This window comes from Rattus norvegicus, chromosome 20, assembly GCF_021556685.1.
Source record: "Rattus norvegicus strain SHRSP/BbbUtx chromosome 20, alternate assembly SHRSP_T2T, whole genome shotgun sequence".
NCBI lineage: Eukaryota > Metazoa > Chordata > Mammalia > Rodentia > Muridae > Rattus > Rattus norvegicus.
Genome location: NC_141553.1, coordinates 14,289,173 through 14,313,816, shown reverse-complemented (window position 1 = coordinate 14,313,816; position 24,644 = coordinate 14,289,173). Strand labels below are relative to the sequence as shown.

The window sequence follows — 24,644 nt, the reverse complement described above, 5'->3', positions numbered from 1 at the left end:
ACATCACTTGCACACACCTCACCCTGTTCCCAGCACCCTCACTCCAGATCATCTCAAGCATGGCTGAGGTCGAGGGTCCAGCCCAGAGTATGACCAAACCTTTTGGTGTTCACCATTAACTAGGAGACCTGCCTTCATGGGTCTCCGTTTTGAGACTGAGCTGTGCCGCCGCAGAGGGCATCTGGCTGTCGTGGCCAGCAGGTTGGAGTCCTGGCAGGCAGTAATTAGGAAGTGGTTTCTTGATGCAGGTGTCTGAGTCCTGCTCTGACTGCATGGTTCACGAGGGCTAAGTAACAGAGGACTACAAACAGTGTGGGTCAAATAATAGTTCTTTGCCTCATACTTTAGGAGGCTAAATGGCTTCAGGGTGGGGCAGGTTGCAAGCAGAACCAACCATGGGATGAGCGCCTTGGAACTTTCAGCCCCACTCCCTACCTCTGGGGAGAGACAAGGGACTGGAGACTGAAATTGATATCATTGGTCAGCGAGTGAGTCTATCATGCATCCACAAAGTAGCTAAACATTGGGGTTCAGAGAACTCCCAGGTTGTGAACTCCAGGTTGGAAGTGCTGTGAACACATGGAGTGTCACGGAAGCCCCCCCCCCCCCCAGTACAGCTCTAATACATAAACCCTGTGTCCTTTATGGTAGTCTGGCAGTGGGGACAGCCTGAGACTTCAGCCAAGGATTCCCGGCTGTGCTGCAGAAGAGAATTCATAACAAAGCAATGTGACGTGGATCAGAACAGGAGTTTGTCGCTCAAAGGTTTTAACATAAAAGGACAGTTATACTCGGGTGAGCCTATGGGCCCCTCGGAAATTCTCCTTTGGCCCTGAGTGTCTTTGGTAGCCGTGTATATGATTGGGGTGGTCAGACTTGTGAAGGGACGTCGTTCAAAAGGCTCCTGGAAATATTCTAGGTCGCAGGGTGATTTCCGAAGTACCTAGACAGGATTGTGGGCTTATATAATTTTTAAAAGTAGGTCAGAAGGGTCAAAGGAATCCTTATCGCGTGCGGGTCACAAGGGAGCGAGAATACGCTTTAGCAAACAGTTTTCAATTTTGCGAGGTTCTCATTAAAGTTACAGGCTTAGGGCTAGGAAAGGAATGAGGTTACATACAAAGGTCACATGTGTTTGGGGCTTTAAGCGTGGTTTAACATCCTTATTTGAAATATTGCTACTCCGAAAAAGAAAAAAAAAGAATAGCTTCTCTACACAGGCAGTGTTCACGGTAGATTTCTATCAGCTGCAACAAAATGGTTGACTGTCAGCTGGCAAGAGACTTCACCCAGGCCAGGCTCTCCTGAGCTTTCTCTTCTAGAAAATTACGGAAGCAGGAGAATGCTGCGGCAGAAACGCACACTTACAGCAGCTCCTTGGCTGGTCATTCAGGGGTCCCAGGCGGCCTTAATGTTTGAAGTGAACTCGGTGTAAAGGGCCGACCGAGCCCTCAGCCTGTGGAGTCCTGGTAGTAACAGCATGGAGCAAAACTGAGGCCACACAGTTGGTGTCCCAAGAGTTAGATGCTTGCTTGCTGTGAGGAGTACCCCTACATTCCTCAAGAGTGGTCTTAAGGGCGGGAGCACAGCAGAGCGACCGTAATGGGGTAACCCATGAAGGTGGCATCTGAAGTTCCCTGGTTATGTCTGTCTCCAAATAAGATCCTGTTCGTGCCGGTTCAGGGTTAGGATTTGGACATAGTCTTTCTTTAAATCAGTGGTAGGCACAGGACCTAGAGCTTAGCGCTCCAGCACCAGGTTCTCAGCCTGAGGACATGATTTAAGAGGATTACCCCTGGACCCTTTGGGACCGCTGTTTGCCTTTGTGTTCCGGGCAGAGCATGGCCGCCTCCTGTACCTCCCTGAGGTTTCAGTCATTTCCTTAGCTTCCTCTCTTGGTGACCCTGGCACGGTCATCTTGATGTACATATCTCATACTTCCAAGGGCTAGGGGCCATGTGTGGTAACCTTTACATGCCCAGCATATATCTTGACTGAGACAGATGCCACATTCATTTGTCTGGGCATAAATGGTTGAGGCTCCAAGAGGTTTTTCCAAACCTTGTTGTCTATACAAACAAATAAATAATGAATCAGTCAAGGTGGTTCAAGGAATGATATCACTCTTGCCATGACCGAGGCTTCTGCCTTCTGCTCGCTGGGATTTCCACCTTTGCCTACCCCACGCTATCACTAGCCAGTTTCAACCTGGGGCCTGCAGCACCACTTCCGGTGTCTAGGTGTCTCAGGCAAGCTAAGTCCTCAGAGACTGAAGAGTTTTGAACAATGTTCTGGGTGCTGATTGTGTAAGGGGGAGGCGGGGTGTCTTTGTTACTTTCCTGTTGCAACTTATAGGTTCGTTCCGGAGGCTTACAATTTCAGAGGGTAAACCCATGTTCGTAGAGAGCTTGGCAGGAGGCAGGTGTGGCCTCTGATGGCACTGGAGCAGTAGCTGAGAGCTCACAGCTCAGTCTACAAGTATCAGGCAGGGACTGGGGTGGTGGTGGGGAGGACTTGGGGTGGTAGGGGTTTTTGAAACCTCAAAGCCTACCACTCAGCGACACACCCCCTCAAAGGCCACGCCTCCTAATCCTACAGGCCAGCTATGACCTGGTATTCAAATGTGTGAACCAGTGAGGGCCTTTCTCTTTCAAACCACTAGCAGGAGGGGACTTGCCCCCATTGTTGGTACACTGAGCTGATGGAAGATGCCTTTCTTCCCACAAAATTGGCCTTTTTGATTGTATAGAGTCCTCAGCCAGCCAAAACCCAGGCCCCCAGTAGACAGAGCCAAGTGCAGTTTTATACAGTCAGCCTACACCCTTTTAAGACAGTTCTTAACCCGTGGGACACAACCCTTTAGCAAACCTCTAGCTCCAAAAATATTTACACTGCAGTTCGTAACAGTAGCAAAACTACGGTTACAAAGTAGCAGAAAAAAGAATTTTGCGGCTGGCGGTGTCATCACAACACGAGGAACTGTATTGAAGGGTCACAGCACCTGGAAGGTTGAGAACCACTGTTATAAGGAAACAGAGCACTAGAATCTTCCGCCCCTCCTTTAGCGTAGCCAAGGCTACCTGGAGTGCCAAGGCCGCAGGCCATGAGCAGGGCACACTCAGGCCCCTCCTGGCTAGCATTCTGCAACCCATCTGGGTGGCAGTCGGGGCTTAGCCAGCCGCAGGGCCTTCGGTGTGGTACACACTGATTCATGACCATGACCTCTCCCTGTCTAAGCAACTGGGGTTTTCCATGCTTGGGAACTGGCCTGGTGATGTCATCTCTGGGGTTGCTATGACTCCCTTGGCTCTCAGTGCAGGAAGGGCAGCTGCCAGCCTAACAGAGGAAGAGAGTAGAAAACCCACCGAAACCAGCAACATATCTCAGCGAGTCAGTAGCCGTTTGCTGCTCGTGGTGACCTCAGGGATTGGCAACGGGTGGCTGGTTCTGTTGTCTATTTAGAATAGTTCTCTTGGCCTTCAGGAAGCTGTTCGTTTTGCCTTTTTTTTTTTTAAAAGACAGTGACTCATGTGTTGTAAACTGCATGCAAGACTCCTGCTGTAAGCCCCTTAAGGAGTTGGGATTGTAGAATTTGGTGCATCCAGTTTATTTTTAATTGAGGTCAAATTTATGTAACATGAAAGTCACCGTGTGTGTGTGTGTGTGTGTGTGTGTGTGTGTGTGTGTGTGCACATGTGTATGTCTCTGTGTGTGTATGTCTCTGTGTGTATGTGTGTTTGTGTATGTGTATATGTGTGTGTGTATGTGTGTATGTGTATGTATGTGTATGTATGTGTGTATGTGTGTGGATGTGGATGTGTATATGAGGATGTGTGTGGATGTGTGTGGATGTGTGTATGTATGTGTGTGGATGTGTGTATGTATGTATGCATACATGCGTATGTGTGTATATGTGTATGTGTGCGTATGCATGTAGTATGTATGTATGTATGCATGCATGCATGCATGTATTTTCCTTTCTTGCACTGTTTCCCAGGTTAGCTTCAATCTCAATATGTAGCCCAGGCTGGCCTTAAATTTGTGAAACAACTTTCTAGTCTTGGTCATGTAGGTAATAGAATTTCTGGATCACATGTTTATCAGCACAGAATTTGGGGATATCTTCTCTTTGGAATGTGCTTGCTAAGTGACAGACTAGGCACTTAGAGGTTAAGCCTGGGGCCTTGGGCATCCTGAGCTGCATCTCTAGCTCCCCCTTCCACCTTTGATTTTGAGGTAGGGTCTCACCAAGTTGCCCAGACTGGCCTTGAAGTCACCTCATAGCTCAGGCATGCCTTGAGTTTATAATCACCCTGCCTTCGTCTCCTCAGCGCTGGGCTAACAGGCCTATGTCAACAGGCTCTGCTGGTGTGCATGTGTATGCACATGTGTGTACATGTGTGCATGCGAGTGTACACCAAGGGTCATACACACACTAGGCACACTTTCTGTCCCAGCCCACTGATTACAATTGTATGCTACGTCGTCATTCATATCTTTTTAAGTGGGCTTCCTCCCACGAAAATCGGGCCTCAGTCAGCCTTCCAGTTGCGTCTCAATCACAGTTTCCAGCCTTCCACTCCCTTCATGTTTGATATCTATCTTATATAATCCCTCGAAGTGACCACTTCCTGCGTGTTCACCTACTAAATTTGCCATCTAATCCCACACATTGCAAAGACAGGCCTCCGTGATACCCCAGAGCTAGGGCCTGACTGCTCTAAGCCTACCAATTAAAACTCCATTAGGAAAACACCCTGGTCAATAGGGTTTAGGCTCACACACTTTTACCCTCCTTCTCCTTCTTCCTGCTTGTTCTCCGCATACTCCCTGACCCTTCCAGTGTGTGGATCTCAGGAATGCTGTCCCCAGGTCCTGTCAGATGTCGCCACTCACTGGTGAAGGAGCTACTGTCATCTTAAAGATCTTAAATTGAAATGGTCACAGGGGAGCTTGAATGTGGTTAAGCTTCAAAATTCTGTTTTCTATCTGGAAAATGTCAGTCTGGAAATCCATGCCGGCCAAGGTGTCTGTGTGCATCCACAGACTGTGTAAAAGATTTGCAACATGGCGAGGAGCTGTGGGAAGTACCCAGCAAAAGGTATTTCCCACCCTGCTTCTTGCAAGAGCTGAGGCTTCCCCATTAGGAAATTTAGCTCCTGGTAATGCTGTCCGTACAGTGCAAGGTACTGCTCCAAAATAAAGGAAGACTCCTATAGATGACCAACCTTCTGTTCCTGATTGACAGCCCTTTTTCGAAGGGTTCTGAGAAGGCTCTACACTGTAGTCTGTGATCATAGGTCCAGAAGTGACAATTAACTCTGGTGAGACTTGGGCCTCTCTGCCCCAGCAAATTTCTAAGCCTGACCTGGGGAGGTCTACCAAAGGACGTGAGCAACCATCTGTAAAATAACCACCCATCAGCAGCAGTGTAGAACTTCAGTTTGCCTTCAGTCCTGTAGAGAGTACAGAGCTAAGAGGAGGGCAGATGCTGGGGGAGACAACCTTCCTGCCACAGCTAGATGTCCAATCTGTTCACTTCTGTAAATGTGGGAGGCCATTCTGTTCCAGCTGAGTGGCTGCCCCAACCCATTTCCCCCATGTCCCTCCATTCTTTCTGTTGAGTCCAGTGTGTTCCAGTGAATGCTTACCTGGCCCTTTCAGAATGTCCTCAATGTCTGGTTAGACAGGGCCAAGAACATGACCTTATTCGTCCTAAGTTCAGGTGCATGGATTGTTCCAGAAGCTTCTTGGCCAGAGGCTAAGACACAGCTCAGTTCCTGGATCACCAGCGACTGGGGCAGCAGGAGGAGCAACACTGAGGAGTCTGGATTATTACCTGGGCTCGCATAGCCCAGCAGAGGCTCCTGGTGTGACCATCTCACATGGGAAGGTGAAATGTCCACAGAGGAATCATCATGCCTACTCCTCCACCATGGCGGACAAGCCCTTGCCAAGCTCCCGGTTCTCCTGTCAGACTGCTAACGCAGCTCACTGTGTCACAGACATGCAGTGATGGCTGGGACGAGTCTGACCTGATATTCGTACGGCATTGGTTACCTACCCATTGCTGAATTCACCTCGGACATGAATCCACGTAGTCAGTAGAAATCACAGGGGGCAGACACGGGGCATCCCGTCACATGATGAACATGTTGGCCACTGAAAAGATGTTCTTAGGAAAAGGGCAAGAGGGTCGAACAATTCTCACAAATATTTAGTACACACTGGGCCACTGTGGGCTGGTGCTGTCTACAGTGAGGGGGTCCATTCCATTGAGAAACGCACACTGGAGCTTGGGCATGCATCTCAGTTGACAGTGTTTGCCGAGTGTGGAAGCTTTGGGTTTGCTCCCCAGAACCACATAAATCAGGTATAGAGTTGCACACCCATAATCTCAGTAGTACTCATGGGTGGAGACCAAAAGTCCAGATGTTCAAGGTCATCTTCAGCTTCATAGTGAGTTGTAGGGCATAGGCCAGCCTGACTTACATGAAACCCTATTTCAACCAAAAGGGATGGTTGAATGAGTGAATGAATGAATGAATGAATGAATGAATCAATCAATCAATCAATGTCAAGCTGGGAAGGGCACAGAGAGGAGGAGCTACAGGTAGCCAACAGGCTTTCTCATCCAGCCTTGAGCTGTGTGTCGGGGCTGATTAGTTTCAAGGACCTTGGTGGAGATATGCTGTTTCCTATAACTAGAGCTTCACCGAGCCACGAGGCTCTTACAGAATGGAACCCTTCATCCCTGTGCTGTACTTGGGTTGGAATAGAGGGTGTCTGGGCCATAGCTCGGGCTCCTGGGGTCAGGACCACAGGCCCTGCCGGTAATCACTGTTCACAGTTGCTAGTTCTTGAACCTGAGCTGGCCTGCTAGGTCTCAGGCTAGGCCCTGTTGCAAACTGTAGGCACCCATGGAGAGATGACGTCACAGAGTCCTCTGCCTCTAACAGGTGTGCCTCACTGTCAGCATCACTTGAGGGGCTTTGAGGTGTAGCCAAGCCCAGCCCCCTGATCCCTATCCCCCCAGCCCCCACTTAAATTTTGTGATGAGGTCAGTTTTGTAGTCCCGACTGCCCTGGAACTTCTACGTAGAACAGGGTAGCCCACTTGCCTCTACTTCCCAAATGCTGGGGGTAAAGCTGTGGTGCAACAATATGCAGCTTAGCACCCTCACTCGTATAAAGACTTTGCAGGGGACTGGCACTATCAAGGGTCAAGACCAGCTTGGATGTCTGGTCTGGTACCTAGCACTGTCTGGGTCGTCATGCCAACCTACCATGTGTCTTGGCTGTCTACATAAAGTTGTTGACGCAAAGGATAGGTTGCATTTTGCTTCTGTGTGTCTACGGGAAGGGCTTGGCAAGAGGGTTCTATGGGTCGTAGCCCTGGGCTGTAGGCCAGGATCGTGATGAGCTTTTCCTGGGTTTGCTAACAATTAGTTCAGAGGACTCTGGTCCTTTTGCCCATCATATCCCCGTAGATAGGTGTATGGGGACCATACAAAGGCATCCTTGAATTTGGGGTTCTCCTAGCCCAGGTCCCCTACCCATATGATAAGCCCCTGTGTGTCTTCTCATCACTCACAACAGAATCCTTCTGTGACCAAATGCAGGGGTTTCCTTCACACCAAGAAATCTTACAGTTCTCTGTGGATGCCGTCTGAGACAGTATTGGATCCCCCAGGTTAAGGAGCTCCGTAAGACCAGCCCCCCCCCCATCCCACCATTTTTAATCCTGTGGTCGTAAACCATGTTTGTGTTTAAACGTACAAGTGGAGGGGGGCGGTGTCTCTCACAAACCCTTCTTCATACGCGATCAATTACGCAGGGGTGGCTGGAGGCAGAAAGCTGGAAAACAGTTTCCTAACTAGATTTTCAGCTTATGGTTTAAAAGAAGAAAAAGAAAGAGACACAACTCAAAGGAGATACATGCTATAAAGTGGGGTGGCCTAGCACATTTTTCTGTGCATTCAGCAGCCAAGAGACTCTCCCCCCCAACCCTGCCTTTTAGGTTTCTATAGAAGTTTCCTTCCATACCCATGGCTGGTTATGTCACTGACCTCTAATGATTGACTTACCCTTCAGCCCTTTTTCTTGCCTAGAGGGCCAGGGTCATAGCTGAAAGTCCCAGCCCTCTAATTACATGGTTGGTCCTCCATTCCACGCACCCCAGCAGCCAGCCCTCACACTGAGCTATTCAGTCATCTCACTGATATAGCATGTAATCATCACTTTGGAGAGTCTAATGGTTTTAGGAGCCGCGTGCTAGGAAAGATGTGTGTTTTATACAGAGACTAGACATTACTTGTTATGTCCCCTGCATTGCCCACTTCCGGGGACAGTCATGCCTCCAAGGATACAGACCGTAGCCGGCCCCTTCCCTCCATTTGTGCCTTTGCCTAGTAGCAGGTCTTGAGAGTGACGGCAGTCCCCAAGAGATGCCTGTGTGTGACAGAGATGCTATCAGTTTGGGCCCCTGCTTGGACAGGTGGGGCATAGACAGCCCTGAAACAGCCCCCCACCCCCGCCCCAGCTCTTGCTAACACAGGTCGCCCCTCTGTACACACAGATTCCTCGTTTGGAACACCACCTGGATATGGCTGTGCTGCAGACCAGGCTGAGGAACAGCGCCGGCACCAGGACGGGCTGCCCTACATCGATGATTCACCTTCCTCCTCGCCACACCTCAGCAGCAAAGGCAGGGGCAGCCCAGCCTCAGGCGCCCTGGAGCCCACCAAAGCGGTGAGTCCGAGAGGCACACCTGCCAGACGTAGGGGGTAGACGTGAAGTCCGGATGGGTACTGGGCTCTGCTCGGGACCAGGCCACCGCTTCCATGGAGGAGGCCATGTCCTGAAAGGCAACTAACTCCTTGTCCGGGGACACAACAGCAATTAGGTGATGGTACCATTATAGAATCATAGAGAGCTCCTTTCTTGTCGTGAATCGGGAAGCAACCCTCCCTCTGCGTACACTTCACAGGGAGGCCACGGGCTTCTTTATAAACTGAGCCTAGAGAGGGAGGATGCATGCGTTTGTAAGGCCGAGAAGAGCCATGCCAGAGGCCACCACCTGAGCAAGCAGGACTTACGTGAAAGTCCCCACTGGAGTGCTCAGCTACATTAGGCCGGCCCTGACCCTCCGCTCAAGGGATAGACTCACTCTCTTTTCCACAGAGAAGGTCCTCACAGTAGCTTCGTTTGACCAAGATCCTTCCAGAGAGTTTGCACTTGACCCTCACCAACAGTCCCAGGGAACTTATCTTGCTGTCATCTCCACGTCACCGAAGTATAAACGATGTCAGTTGCTGGCTTCCTCTCAGGTCACGTGGCTAACAAGTTGTGGAATATTTGAGAGGCCATCTGCCACATCCCCACGTAGCATACTGTATGGGCCAGCCTTCTCTCCCGGGAACATCACCCCGAGGCACTTGCAGACTTCACAGAGCAGTTCCCACAGTGAATCTGCCCAGCCAGCACGGTGTCCTGAGCCACTCTGTGGTCCCATGGGCTGGGGCACTGTTGAAGATAACTTTTTCAGTGGAGGGAGGGGACACCTCCCGGGATGATTTTAATGGCCAGTTTGACACAGTGAAAATGTCTCAATGGGGACTTTCTAGATTAGGATAGTCTGAGGGATTTATCGAAACTATGTTCGTTCATGTGGGAGGACCTGCTCGCCATGGGCAGCATTATTCCCCAGGCTCGGTATCCTACGGAGAAAGCGAGTGGAGCGCCATCATACACACATTGATTTGTTCTCTCTACCCATGACTCTGAATGTAATATGACTGACTAGCTACCTCACACTCCTGCCACCTTAACTCCCACACAGTGATAGACTGTGATCTCCAGCACATAAGCACTTTATCCCATAACCCGTGCATGGGTACACATGGGTGTGCATGGGTGCATGCATGCGTGTTTGTGTAGTAAGTGCCATCAGGATTTTTCTTTATAAATCACAGCAACAGGAAACAGCTAAGACAGGTCTTCCTCTGACTCCTTGGATTCTCCCTTCATGGAGTTGAGCATGAAGTTTCTCCTAAAGCAGTTTCTCCTTGCCTTTGGCCATTTTGTCTTCCTGGGCCCTTGGCATCTTCTCCCTTCCGCTTACCTTGTGTTTGAGAGTGGGTCTTAGGGGTGTGGCTCAGTCTGTAGAGTTCGTGTTCAACGTGCACATGACCCTGGCTTCCAACCCCAGCACCACATTCCCCACCTTCGCTGTAACAAAGACCTAGAAATGTGTCTTTTCACTCAGGTCCCTTTGCTGACACATGTGGCTTACATCTCTGTCCATCCATCTCCCGAGAGCTGCCACCACCCACCCAAGCCTTAATGTTCCTTCTTGACCCTTGAGAGCAAGTTGACCTACTTCTTTGATTCAGGCCCGGTACAGGTTGGCCTCTGTTCTGCTGGCCTCCCGGCACAGATGGTGGCCTTTTAGCACCCATCTCATCCCTGTAGACTCCGTGCAGAGCCTTGTCTCCCTTCTCCTGCCCTGCTTAGGGGTTTATCAAACATGCCTCCCGTGGCAGGATATTGCACATCTGCACAAACAGGTATACAGCGTCCCCTCCCTCACCAGGCATTCCACCAGAGGAGGTGGCAGGGGGGTTCTAAATGAGGAGGGTTGACATGTCACCTAGTTTTGTCCCGGCAGCTCCTGCTTAGATGCTTATTTTAGTGCTTAGAGCCCTAAGGGTAGAATTCCATCCTGGCTCTGGTGACCGACACACCCTTGGCTTCCTGATGTCTCTTAGGTTCCTTAGGGAATGTGGTGGGTTTGGGGCCAGAAACACCCTACCCTGCTGCCTAAGGTTCTTCTGCCTCCCAAATCCTGGTTTGCTCCCTGCTGCCAACCTGGTACCTTTTGGACCGGTTGAACATTAAGAGAAATTTCCCTGGGGATTCCATGGCAACACACAAGCTCAGTGCAGCTTCTGATCTCAGGGCTTCTCAGTCAGCATCTTCCCCAAGGAGTTAGGTATTGCATTGGGGTGGGGCAGAGGCCTGGCACCCCTTACTGCGGCAGCAGCGAGAAGGCCTGAGGTGGGTTTGTTGACACAGTATCTAGTAACAGAGCCAGCTCTGAGTGCTGGGATCTCCCCTTCTGGAGGACTGGTTTGCCCTTGCAAGCTGGGCTCTAGGGCAGTTTCTAGCCTCTAACTTAGAGAGCCCTGGCCCTATTTAAACTAGAAGAGGACACCCTCTGGTCAGCAGCTGTGCTGACTATGAACTTACAGTAGAGAAAGCTGCACCCTGATTGATCAGTGAGCTCCCCTGGGAAGAGTCTTGAAAGACCTACTAATAGACCAGCGGCAGCTCACCTGTGGGCTAGGTAACCTTTGTTACTTTGTTACCAAGAGTCTAGTTTGTTTCTTTCCATTCCTGGTTGCCTGTCTCTGGACTCCTGAGGGCTTTTCCCTACCTCTATGTCAGCCTCCAGCTGCCCTTTACCCGAAGCTTCCTCCTAGAAGGGACCTCCCTGCCTGTAGGACCCTGATTACAGGAATGCCGCGTGTACAGCTTCAGTTATAAACAGCCAGTGACAGCCCTGTCCCCTGCTCACTTCTCTCTTGCTGCTTGTGGGATACCATCAGCTCTGTTCTGATCCCCAAAAGATTCTCCATCTAAGAAGATTCCTCTTCTCCAGTCCTGTCTCCATCCACCCCAGCACCATCCCTGGGCCAGGTGGCCTCACCCTTGGAATGAAGAGAACTGGACTTGGCGCCATCTGCTTACACACACAGTGTTTCCTCCTGGCTTTCCAAACGGTGTGGGTGGGATGAGGCATGGTTCTTCCACCAGGCACTCCCATCTATGCAGGCAGCAGTGTCTTATGCTGGGCAGGGACGTCACTGGCCCTGCTGACCTCCCTGCACCCCACTGTCTCCCTGGAGCTCACAGTAGCAAGATTGTTCTTCGAAACTAAGGAGGAGGACTGCATGTTGGGGGTGGCTGTCACTGTCAAAGGCCTGCCATCTCCCTAACCCCTTCCCTGTGTGGGATAGGAGTATCATCTAGTCACAGTGGAAGGCATGTGCAGAGAGAGATGGAGGCCGCTTCTCTGATGACCTGCCATTACACTGGGCCGAGAAGTGAGCATCACTCCATCAGATCCTGAGTACCTGCCTTTGACGAGCTCAGCTGACAGTCCTGGATTTCTGGGACCTGCTTGCTTCCCAATTAGATCACTGAGACTCTGAAAGAACCCTCGGGGTTTCATAAAGATGAGGCCCCAACTAGGACCTAGCCAGGCCTTTGAGATTCGATGAATGAAATGAATCTTAATTGGGCACTGTGTTCCAAGCACGGGAAGTTTCGAGTTCAGACACAGCTATGCCCTGGAGGCTCCTATCTGTGGAAGCCACCGTCTGGTCTTACCTGCAGGGACCCATTTGGGTGGGTTATTTCCCCAGAGTGATGGCTGCCACCCACACACATTTGCATGGTCACAGCTTAGGCACGCCACACATACACACACACACACACACACACACACACACACACGTCATGTGGCAGTGACAATGAGGTTCAAGCCCCAGGGATCCAGGTAGGATACAAGAATTAGACAGTTTATATCTAGAAGATAAAGGCCCATGCAGAGGCTCCCTGGTAACCCTAGCTCTAAACTCTGACCCTGAATCCTGACCCTGGGCTCTTCTTGATTAACCTGCAGTCTATACCATGACAGACTTCCCTGAAAAGGACCAGCAGAGTCATTAAGACACAGGGAGTCCATAGCGGGGTCCTAATGTCCAACTGCAAGGCTCCCTGAAGCCTGAGCTGTCCTCAGTCAGGTCCTTCCGTAAGCCCAGTCAGTCTCACCCCGGGTCATACAGGTCCTATCCAGAGACCTTTGCATGAAGTAGCGACCAGGGATGTGGCGAAGCATCATATGGTATGGGATTGCCTGCCGGCCCCCAGGAAGGAACCCCTCAGCTCTACATGTCAGCATCGATCACACTTCTCCTCTAATGATTTAGGAAAATGAGTCATGGAGGGAGGTGGGGGTGGAGTCAACAGTCCTGTTTTAGTCCCAGGAGGTGGGGCAACACGGCTGTTTAGAGTCGGCTCTTGGCGCTAGGAAACTGGAAGAGGGAGTGGGCGGGGCTTTTTAACCCTCCGTGGATGCGGGCTCCGCCCCTTACTGGCATCCGCCTCTGCCTGTAGGTGGGGCAGGTTGGCCAGGTGCCACACAGTGGTTGATTCCACGGGCACGGCCAACCTCTGACATCACCTGTGGCTGGGGAGAGAAGCAAGGAGTGGCCAGGAAACCAGGCAGCACTTTCTGTTGCCTTTGGCACCACCACCGCTGGACGGCTAGGCGTGCCATAACAAAAGCACCCCAAGCGGTGGCCTTTAAACATCAGGAGTGCGAAGTGCGCTTTCTCAGCGGTGTCAGGGGACGGAAGGCTGAGGTCCAGTTGCTGCTGAGGTGTTTTCTTCTGAGTGTTCTCTCCTGAATCTATGAGTGGATGGCTGTACATAACTCCTCTTGGATCAAATGTCTTCTCTGTGTGACAGACCCATAGTCCAGTCCTTATGGACTGCTAGTTATACTGACCTAGAATCCGCCCCACTGTCTTCATTTCAACTTCTCAAATCCAGCCACATCCCCAGCCTGTGGGACTCAGGACTTCAATGCAGGAATGGGGGGCATGACATGGGTGCAGTCAGTCTATAGTGCCATCATAACCTGGCATCGGCCCATGGTCTCCCAGGTCGTGCAGGCTGTGCCCCCCCCCCCCCATGTCAACATGCTGCAACATGTGTGTCCGTTCTGTCTTGATGGAGACAAAATCAGCAGAGCTTCACTGTTTTGATCTGGGAAGTTGACGGGCTGAGGTACTTTGCCCAGAATCTGCTTGCGAGAGAGTCCCTCCTACCAGCAAGAGAAAGCAGGATCAGACAAAAGCCCTAAGCCTGAAGGCCACCCTACCCTCAGAGGCAGGAGGACTATGACACACAGCTGCAGCGGTCACAGTCACAGGAAGGGCAGCTTGCTGAGGGAGGAGGTGGTGCTACCTAGAGGCCTGGTTGGTCCAAGGTCCATGTGGTAGTGACAGCCAGGGAATCCTGGTGAGGCACACATCAGGCAAAGGGCAAGGAGCAGTAGACATATTCCAAATAGCAGGAGTCTGGATGGCAGGCAGTAGGCTCTGATATACCCCTTCTCAGCCCTCCTGGAGCAGCTACCTTTGGGCTTCCCGTGGGCTACGCCCACCTTGGGTCAGAGCCTCCTTTCCCTTTCATGTGTGGATCAAGGCAGCTACTCCTTGGTCCCAGGCACAAGGCAAGAAGGAGAGGAGGCCTTGTGGTCTGCTCAGCGTCCTCGTTTCCTACTTTGTGGGGGCCGCAGGTGACCCTCGACTGGATGAGCCTCTGGAATTTAGTGACTTCAAGCGCATGGCCAAATGGGTACCAAGGCTATCGGTACCTCCCTCTTCCTTCCTGGTGGACCGTCTCTGAGGGCTTTGTCCTCAGAGGGAGCTGATGTCTCTGCTTCTGTCCTGCAGAGTGAGCTGGATTTGGAAAAGGGCTTGGAGATGAGGAAGTGGGTTTTGTCCGGAATCCTGGCCAGCGAGGAGACATACCTGAGCCATCTGGAGGCCCTGCTGCTGGTGAGGAGGCCCTTGCTGGGATTCCCCTCAGACCTCATCCCGGGCATCCGAGCTTCTCTAAGGGCTGGGAGATACCGACTGGGGACCTCAACCGCCAAGTTTCCCCTTTCTTTTAGTTAATTTTTTTTCCCCATTGGGATTTGAAAATAATAGGGCTGGGATATAGTTTAGTGATAAAGCCATTTGTCTATCCAGAATGGCCAAGGTCCTACCTGGGCCCGATTGCAATACCAAGAGATAGAGATAGATAGATAGATAGATAGATAGATAGATAGATAGATAGATAGATAGATAGATAGATAGATAGATACATACATACATACATACATAGATACATAGATACATAGATACATAGATAGATACATAGATACATAGATAGATAGATGGGGGATGGGTGGACGGATGGGTAGTTAGGTAGGTAGATAGATGGATGGATGGATGGATGGGTGGACAGATGAGTGGGTAGGTAGACAGACAGACAGATAGATAGGGGGGATGGGTGGACAGATGGGTAGTTAGGTAGGTGGGTAGGTAGATAGGTAGGTAGGTAGATAGATAGATAGATAGATAGATAGATAGATAGATAGATAGATAGATGGACAGATGAGTGGGTAGGTAAACAGACAGATAGATAGGAAGATAGATAGATAGATAGATAGATAGATAGATAGATAGATAGATAGATAGATAGATAGATGGATGGATGAGTGGATAGATAGATAGATAGATAGATAGATAGATAGATAGATAGATAGACAGACAGATGAGTAGGTAGGTAGACAGACAGATAGGAAGATAAAGAGATAGACAGACAGACAGACAGACAGACAGACAGACAGATGATAGATATATGGATGGGTGGACGGATGAGTGGGTAGATAGATAGATAGATAGATAGATATGATAGACAGACAGACACAGACAGGGTTAGCTAGCTAGATGAATGAATGAATGAGTGAATGAATGAATGAAGCCACTTCACCTGTGCCACCCTCTAGCCCATGAAGCCTCTGAAAGCCGCTGCCACCACGTCTCAGCCTGTGCTGACCAGCCAGCAGATTGAGACCATTTTCTTCAAAGTGCCTGAGCTCTACGAGATCCACAAGGAGTTCTATGACGGGCTCTTTCCCCGCGTACAACAGTGGAGCCACCAGCAGCGCGTGGGTGACCTCTTCCAGAAGCTGGTGAGTCAGTTGGGTACGCTGGCACTTGCGGCTTTGGGGACGAGGTTTGTCCCTTGGACATGTGTCCCAGGGAGACATCCAGGAGACAGTGGGAAGGAGAGCCTGGGGTGTATCTGTAGCTTTGGTGCCAAAGGGCAGGCCGCTGGGAGGGAGAGGTGCAGGGACACATGGCCAGCCCAGCTGAAGTCCAGCGAGTGCGTTGACCTGATCTCGGCTCCCTACTGTTTTTTTTTTTGTTTTGTTTTGTTTTGTTTTGTTTGTTTGTTTGTGGGTTTTTGTTTTTTTTTTTTTTTTTTTTTTTTTTCGGAGCTGGGGACCGAACCCAGGGCCTTGCGCTTCCTAGGCAAGCGCTCTACCACTGAACTAAATCCCCAACCCCGGCTCCCTACTGTTTTGCTTGGGGTTTCCAGGCTTCATGCGGATCAAGATGTGTTTGAGACTAAAATGTTTTTTTGCCACCCAGCACAGCCAGTCTTGGGCTCTCAGTGGAGAACGGCGTTTTGCTTGGAGAGCTGGCTACACGTGACAGCACACTGGGGCTTGGTTACAGGTCAGCCCCTGTGTCTGCAGGTCTCCCCCTCTGCACCCTGGACTCTCCCAGTGCCGAGATAGAGTTGTGCATGTGCTGCGTGTGTGCAGTCTTTACTTTGGCATCATCACCCCCCTACCCCCCAAACAATACAGCACAACAGCTATTTACATGGTGGTTACCATGGATTAGGCCTAGAGGTGATTGGGAGCATGTGAGTCCGGGTCTGAGGCACGTACGTGTCGTTTCAGCCGTTTGGGAAGCTGAAGCAATAAGGTTGTTTGGGCCCAGGAGTTTAGGGGTCCAACCTGGCCAAAATGGTAAATAGAGGAAGAAGAGAGGGAGTGTGTGCCTAGCTAGAAGCCTCCACAGAGAGGCTTGGATCAGGTGACAGCTCTCTACAGAGTTGGGTCCCACTGTGACATCAAAGGGCACCATGTTACCTGCATTGAGGTCGCCCCATAAAGCAGGTCCTGTTTTCAAAGAGACTGAGCAAGGAAGACTGAGTGAGTCCCGTGTTTTTATTTGCCGTAAAAGAGTACATCTGCCGGCCATGAGGGGCCATCAAACCAGAGGACAAGAGGAGGTAAACAACAGATTAGGGTTTCTGGAAGTCCTCAGTAGATCAGAACTGACCAGGAAACTGACAGGTGCCCGGGGGAGACGTTAGTACAGGGTAGGAACAGGAAAGGAGGGGTTCCTGACAGAACTGCCCAGCAGAGAGGTTACCCCTCCTAGCGCTAGCCCTGGTCTCTTTCTAATGATGGCTGATCCTAATTCCTAGATTGGTCGTGCTTCTGACACACACACACACTTTGCTTGGGACCTTCTCCCCATGCAGAAAATAGTTCTTCAGGCTTAACAGTGGTCCAAGGGCAGGGTTCCTGAAAATGACCCATAGCCACACACCTTATTGGGTGCCATGCACCCAGAATTCTGTGACAGAACTTTTCCTGGACACACACACATACACCCTACTCACCCCATTTGCCTCAGTTGTGCCAGACAGGGATCCCACGACAAACCAAAGTATAGATAGCACCAAAGTCCAACTTGATGAACCAGTGAGTTTTATTGGAGTGACAGAGTCTGGATGAGGAGCACAAATGACTCACTGTCAGCTACATCACCAAAGCCAGCCCAGCACAGGTGACAGCCCACAAAAGCTGAGAACCTGGAACACACTGAGAGTGTTCTGAGAGTGTCCTTTTAGGGTGCCTCAGTTGCTCTAAACCTCTTGCAGGCAGCTTGACTGGTTTCTGACTTTTCCAGGCAGCTGATCTGGGTCTGCTCTCAGTCTTTGCTTGTCTGAGAGAAGCTCAGCTCTTATTGTTTACTTTGGCAAAAGAGGCGGGGGGGGGGGGGGTTTGTGTTAGTGAATCTGGTCAGTTTCAGGGACTTCCTGAATCTGTTTTGAGTTGTTTACCTTCCTACTCCAGGAGCTTTGTGCAGAATGGGATGTTTTAATCTTGAGAAAAGGGTTATGCAGGAGGAGCCCAGTGGCCCCAGTTCAGGGTGAGGCTTTCCTCTTGGCTCTTGGCTCTTTTCCCTTTCTCTTCCAGCCCTGTGTCAATAAGATTAAACCTTGAAGAACAGACTCATCCTGAAGCCTTCAGAAAAGCAAAGAATAGTGTTGGGACAGGATAGGGGGTTGGGGCACACCCAGCACTTACCCAGAATGAAACCACTCAGGGGACTTTTCTCTTTCCCAGTCTTCTAAAACTAAGGAATGCTGGAACTTAAGTTTTAGAATGTTACTTTTGGTTGGTGTGTTGCTCTTCAGCTGTCCCTCTGCAAGGGAGAGCTGTTGCCCAGGCCATCTGATGAGCACCCCATGTGTCTTTAACTCGGGCTGAATGCTGAGGGCTTCCCAGGACAGATAGACAGTCCTACACTCCACCCTTTCAGTCTGCAGCAAGGCTAGCCCAGCATCCCCTCCAGGAGTCCTAAGACTATCCCGACTTTGGCGCCTTCTCTAGAGCCCTGGACTCCTGAGTTACCGCCACGGTGCCCCTTTCCTGTACTTGACTCTCAGCGAATGAGGTCTTGTTCGTGGTTAAAATCCTTTCCCCCAGTCCCTGTCTGATTCAGGATCCAACCCTGTCCAGTGTTATGTGCGTTTGGTTATGATGTCTCTTTAGGCTCCTACTGTTTGTGTCAGCTCCCTGAACTGACGTTCTCCGAAGGGCACAGGCTGCTCTGAGTCTGTCAGACGTTTCCTCAGGTCTCTTTGGTAAAGAATGACCACAGTAGGGATTCTGGCCCGTCCCTAGGCATACTAACGAGATACTGCCGATCTCCCGTTTATGCCGTTATCATTCAGCTCCGGTTTCCAATTGCCAAATACATAAGAGTTAATTTTTTAGTATTTCTCGTGCCTGGAAAGAAGTGAGCTCTTAGGCAAGAGAAAAGAAAAGTCATGCAAGTGGTCCTGGGCTGAAATGCTCTGGACTCCACACCGAGAGGCCGTCACGACCCCTCAGGCAGCCGGGAGGCCCTCACTCAGTGGCCTGCAAAAGGGAAGACAGGGTGGATGCAGGAGTATTCCGAGTCTTAATGGTTGTGGTTTGTTCAGCGAAGGAAGGTCTGGAATTTAAGCTCGCAGCAACTTCTCTGAGAAAACCCATATAAATGCAAATGCTCACGGAGGTGAAATGTATGCTCAACTTAGAGAACTCCGGGAACAGCTAGTGCACCAGGCTTCTAGCCCCCAGGTGGCTGCCGTGAGAGGCTCAGACCTAGCCAGCATGTCCGTCCGCTCTGTCTGCAAGCTGTTGCTTGTGAAGACTAGGCTTTTTTTTTCCTCACTGCCCCCAAATGATGTGAGACCCAGAGATGATTGTGGTGGTGCCACATACCCTTCCACCTACCCATGGAAACTGCTTAGTTGAGTGTGTATCGGAACAGGAGCTCAGTGAGGGAAACCTCAAAGCAATCCCCTTCCACCTGCCGGGTCTGTAAGAGCCACGTCCCCCCACTGTGAGGTTTAGGACGGGCAGCCAACTGTAAGAGCTTCCCTTTCCAGTCAGCCAGACCATGTGTTCCTCACCTGCCTGACAGGATCCGATGTGAACACAGCACCGTGGTTACCAGGATCCGTGGATCATGGTCACGGCGGCCCCCTCCCTGTCACCTGCATGGGAGAATTCATCTGGATTCTCACCTCGAGCACAGCATCTTTTATGCAAGCAGAGTGGGAGGAATAAGGAAGGAGCTCTAAAGGGGGCCATTACCTGTCCAGGGCTCTGACTCACTTCTCAACCTGTCACTTCAGGGGAGGGAATCGTGCTTGGTATGTGGGGAGGCGAAGCAGGTGGGAGGAAGCTGCACAGAAGAGCAGGTTTCTGCAGCCCGCGTGCCGTAGCTGGGTCTTTTCCAGAGCTATGCACAAGAACCCAGTCCTCAGAAAGATGGGGAATGGCTACCTATCCCACCCCATCTCACCCGCTCCTCCTTCCACCCTGCAGGCCAGCCAGCTGGGCGTGTACCGGGCCTTTGTGGATAACTACGGAGTGGCCATGGAAACTGCAGAGAAGTGCTGTCAGGCCAACGCTCAGTTTGCAGAAATCTCTGAGGTAATAAAGAGTACAGCGCCGTGATGGTGACGGCGGTGTGCAGGCCGGGGTACTGCCGACTCCCACCGTGTCCTCCCACAGAGTAGAGCAGATTAAAGGTTGGGTATGAACCCCGGCTCTGACTCAGAGTTCGCTGGGTCAGCTCCATCGCAGGATACAGTTGTGATTCAGTCGGAACAATCCTGACAGTGCTGTTCCCCAAGGGGCAGGGCCTGATTCCAGACTGGCTTCCAGGCAGCTAGGATGAGGATCTTAAAGCCCACACCCACAGTGACACACTTCCTCCAACAAGGCCACACCTACTTCAACAAGGCCACGCCCACTCCAACAAGGCCACGCCCACTCCAACAAGGCCACGCCCACTCCAACAAGGCCACGCCTCCTGATAGTGTCAAGCATATTTAGACCACCACATTGAGGTACATCTGTTGAGTGAGTGTCTTGCTGTGTCATGACAGGATGTCACATGTCAGGATAGACTAGGCAGACGAACTCAGTTAAGGTCTATCCTCATGACCTTACCGCCTCTATGTCGTCCTAACCACCTCTCCGAGACCCCAACTCCGGACACAGTAAGTGTGTGTCGCAGGAGTTCCTGTTCCCGATGTGCAAACTTTTGGGAAATACATTTAAACATCAGCAGCCGTGTCCCCTGGCCACTCCCTTATTTTGTCTGTAGTAATTGTAACCCTACCCTTGTGTCCTATCACGGGTGTCTTAGTTGGGATTCCTATGGCTGTGAAGAGACACCGTGACCCCAGCAATTCTTACAAAGGAAAACATTTAATTGGGGGGCTGGCTTACCGTTCAGAAGTTTAGTTCATCATTGTTGTGGGAGGAAGCATGACAGTGTGCGGACAGGCATGGTGTTGGAGAGGTAGCTAAGAGTTCCGTGTCTAGATCCACAGGTGGCCAGAAGAGAGACAGAGACCAGATACAAACAGACTGGGTCTGGTTTGAGCATCTGAAACCTCAAAGCCTTTCTTTCCCCAGTGACACACTTCCTCCAACCTGGCCTCACCTAATAGTGCCACTCTCTATGGGCCATTTTTATTCAAACCGTCACAATGGGAGGCCTGCATCTACTCTACATTCTTGTCACTAGAGGCCATGAACAAGCCTTCTGCTTTGTGGCTTTCTGCCAACAATCTTGGAGCACCCACGGGGGTTCAAAGTTGCTGTGTCTGTAGACCTCTACTAGAGGAATCCCCAGGGTTCACCATCCCAGGCCTGACGGTTGCTCCTTCCCTCTTTGCATTTAACCTCAAGCCATGGCGTGTGGCGGACCTCTAGGCCTTAAAAGAGCACCTCAGATACAGAGAACGTGAACAGGAGGACACTTGAGGCTGGCAGCCCAGTCAGGATCACCCACAGGTCCACTATCTCTCTACTCTACGCAAGGGTTCTTCTCCCTTCCCATCGTATCTCTGCAGTGTCAGGGGCAGCCATGTGACATCTTGGGGGATTGTCACTGTCACCTTTGTACAATTCCCACTCCCTCAGAGCTCCGACTGACTTCTCTTTCTTCTGTCAAACAAGGATGCCGGGAGGAAAGATCCCCATGCAGAAAGGCAGTGTTAGAAAGGAAAATGTAGGTGCCAGAAGGTGACTCACGGTTGAGAACATTCATTACGCAAGCACGGGACCCTGAGTTTAAAACCCTAGCGCCTACATAAAAGCCATACAAGGCATTGTGTGCCCATGATCCCGGTGTTAGAAGGCACAGGTGGGCGCTTGCTGGCCGGCCAGCCTGGCCAACTAGACAACTTCATGTTCTGAGAGAGGTCCCCACTCAAGGGAATAAGGTGGAACGCACTGTCAGTACTCATGTGTGGGGCTCTCTGAAGGGTCACCCCCAAGTACAGGGCAGGTAATGGTCCGTCAGTCTTTCCCAAGACCAGTTGAGAGAGATGTGTGGAGTGGTATCCAGTCAGACCAGAGATGCTCTCCCAATGCTAAATGAGAGTTTGATAAAGATGACTTCTGGAGTCAGGTGTGGGGCAAATGTGTGATTCAACTCTTGGTCTCCTTGAGCCAGGTCACCTGGTCTCTTACACTGGCCACGAGAATGTGGCGTTTGGGCCACTCCCATGCTCCAGTGAGCTCCGCACCTTGCAGTCTCCCTGTTTAGCTTCCCTAGCTCCTTATACCCTCTAGGAACTGCTGAGTAGGATATAGGTAGGACCAACCACTGCAGGGGCTGTTAGCCTCTGAGGAAAGGTACCCAAGTGCACAGCAGGCTTTATCCTCGGTGAGCTAGGCAATACCAGTTCCAAGGTGTTAGTTGTGGCACCGAATTAGGAGGGTGACCCCAGAGACCCTTCCTGTCCCCATAGCAGGTATACATTTATTCAGGGGCTTAGCACCAAGATGCCTGATGTGCTCTTTCTCCCCACAGAACCTGAGGGCCAGAAGCAACAAGGACGTCAAGGACTCAACTACCAAGAACTCTTTGGAAAGTGAGTTCTCCCTGCAGAGGAACAGCTTGTTTGTGCCTTTGTGTGTACCTTTCCAACGGAGTGGGCATTGCTGGAAAGACAGACACTACACCTCATTGGATCCCCACTCTCCTCTCCCTCGCAGCAGCCTACTTACAAGTTAGACTTCACGCAGGGAGAGGGAGGAAGAGGGGCAGAGACCAGCTTTGGTCCCAGCAAGGCAGAACGGATGAGATCCAGACAAGTTTGTTGATGACACGATAGTAGGGAAACACTGTAGGAGGTCTCGGGTACCAGGGGCTTCTAAGGTCATCGTGGGGCAACGGGTAAAAGGTGGTTGGTTCCGTGCCTAAAGAGGTACGATCCCTGTGGCCCACATGGTGGAAGGAGAGAGCCGGTTCTCAAAAGTTACCCTCCAGATTCCACATGCGCACTTGTGCCCGATGTCCAGTGCACATGCGTGCAGACGCGCACACAAAATAAATTAATCTCTGTGTGTAAAAACTCTACTGAGGGGCTAGAGACGTGGTTCAGCCATTAGAAGCCTTAACATCCCTTTCAGAAGGCAGGACCCAGGTTTGGTTCCCAGTGCCCACATGGCAGCTCACATAGACATGGTATTTTTTTTTTTTAATCACATATTAAAGTCTCACTGTGAAGACCAGCAAGGTAGACACACCTGTAATGTCAGCATTCAGGAGACACTTAGGGAAAAGCTGTGCCTGAGGCTGGCCCGGGATACTCAGTGAGACCCTATCTAAGAAAAAAATACACACATTGCTGTGCCTGGCGCTGGGACACGCAGCTCTAGGCTGAGGTACTGAGGAAGCAGACGCGAAGGATTGCAAGTTTGGGCCAGTGAGAGCCCCGTCCTAAAACACTTTGTAAAAACTTTAAGAAAGTTTTATTTTTGTTTTATGTGTGTTGAGTGTTTGACCTGGACGTGTGTATGTGCACCATATGTGCCTAGTACCCACAGAGGTTGGAAAAGGGCATTAGATCCCCTGGGGCTGCAGTTACAGGCAAATGTGAGCTGTTACTCGGGTGCTGGGATTTGAACTCAAGACCTCTGGAAGAGCAGCATGCACTCTTTACTGACGCGCCATCTCTCCAGCCGCCTTAAAGTCCCTTTTAAGAATACCATCACTCTGTCTCCACTGGCCCTGCAAGTAGGACTGTATTTCTCTTCTCTCATAGGTAGCCGTCTAGTTTTGCAACTGAGTAGAACCACTGAGTTCTTCGTTTTATTTTATTGGCTTTGGAGACAGGGTCTCACACCATGGTCCGGACTTGCCTAGAACTCACTGCTATCCTCCTGACTCAGCCTCCTATGTGGGGGGATTATTGATAAGAGCTACCACACATGTCTTAGTTGAGTAGTTCATAAAAATAGTGGGTTTTTTGGCCTGGGGCTATAGCTTGGTGGTACGTACAGCTCTCTCTTAGCCTGCACAGCCCCGATGCTCAGTCTCCATACACACAAGTAAGGGTTCATTCGGCTCACAGCCCGAAAGGATGAGAAGGTCAAGGTCAGGCAGCTGCACTCAGGAAGGGCTGTCTTCACAGTGGGGACTCGGCAGAGCCCCAGCACACACAGGCCGTCACACAGCAAGTCAGACAAGTGTGCCCGAGATAGTTCAAGTCGACAGCAAGCCACTTCCTTGGTGATCCATGTGTAGGTGAATTCGCTCAGGGGCAGAGCCCCATCATGTCTCAAAGGGAAAGCATATCAGCTCCAGACAGCAGACAACAAGGCAAGTACTTCATCGCATAAAGGGCCTGAGCGGACACAGGTAGAGAGGCAGGCTGGCGAGCTACTGAATCCTGGGACCGTGTGTTCAACCTCTGTGCTAATCAGAAAGTAGTTAGGTTGTTAGGCTGGTGGGAACAGTTAGGGTAGTATGAATAGTGAGGCCGGTGTGTGAAGAGGAGTTAGGCTAGTGTGAAGAAGAGTTAGGCTGGCGTGAACAGTTAGGCCGTTATGAGGAGGAGTTAGACTGGTGTGAATATTTAGGCCAGTGTGAATAGTTAGGCTTGTGTGAACAGATGGCCTGGTGTGAATAGTTAGGTTAGTGTGAATAGTTGGGCTGATGTGTGAACAGTGAGGCTGGTGTTAAGAAGAGTGAGACTGGTGTGAACAGTTAGGGTAGTATGAATAGTTAGGCTGCTGTGAAAAGGAGTGAGGTTGGTATGAACAGATAGGCTAGTGTGACTAGTTAGGCTAGTGTGACTAGTTAGGCTGGTATGTGACCAGTGAAGCTGGTGTTAAGAGGAGTGAGGCTGGTG

The 24,644-nt window shown here is 50.8% G+C and overlaps 1 protein-coding gene across 1 annotated transcript in view; it reads left to right on the top strand.

The window, feature by feature from the left end:
* Bcr (BCR activator of RhoGEF and GTPase) overlaps window positions 1-24,644 on the top strand; it is a 127,576-nt gene that overhangs the window by 57,202 nt on the left and 45,730 nt on the right. Inside the window, 5 exon segments of the mRNA NM_001419609.2 lie at window positions 8,578-8,750; window positions 14,528-14,632; window positions 15,631-15,816; window positions 19,813-19,920; window positions 22,319-22,379. Coding sequence (NP_001406538.1) covers window positions 8,578-8,750; window positions 14,528-14,632; window positions 15,631-15,816; window positions 19,813-19,920; window positions 22,319-22,379 — 633 coding nt within the window.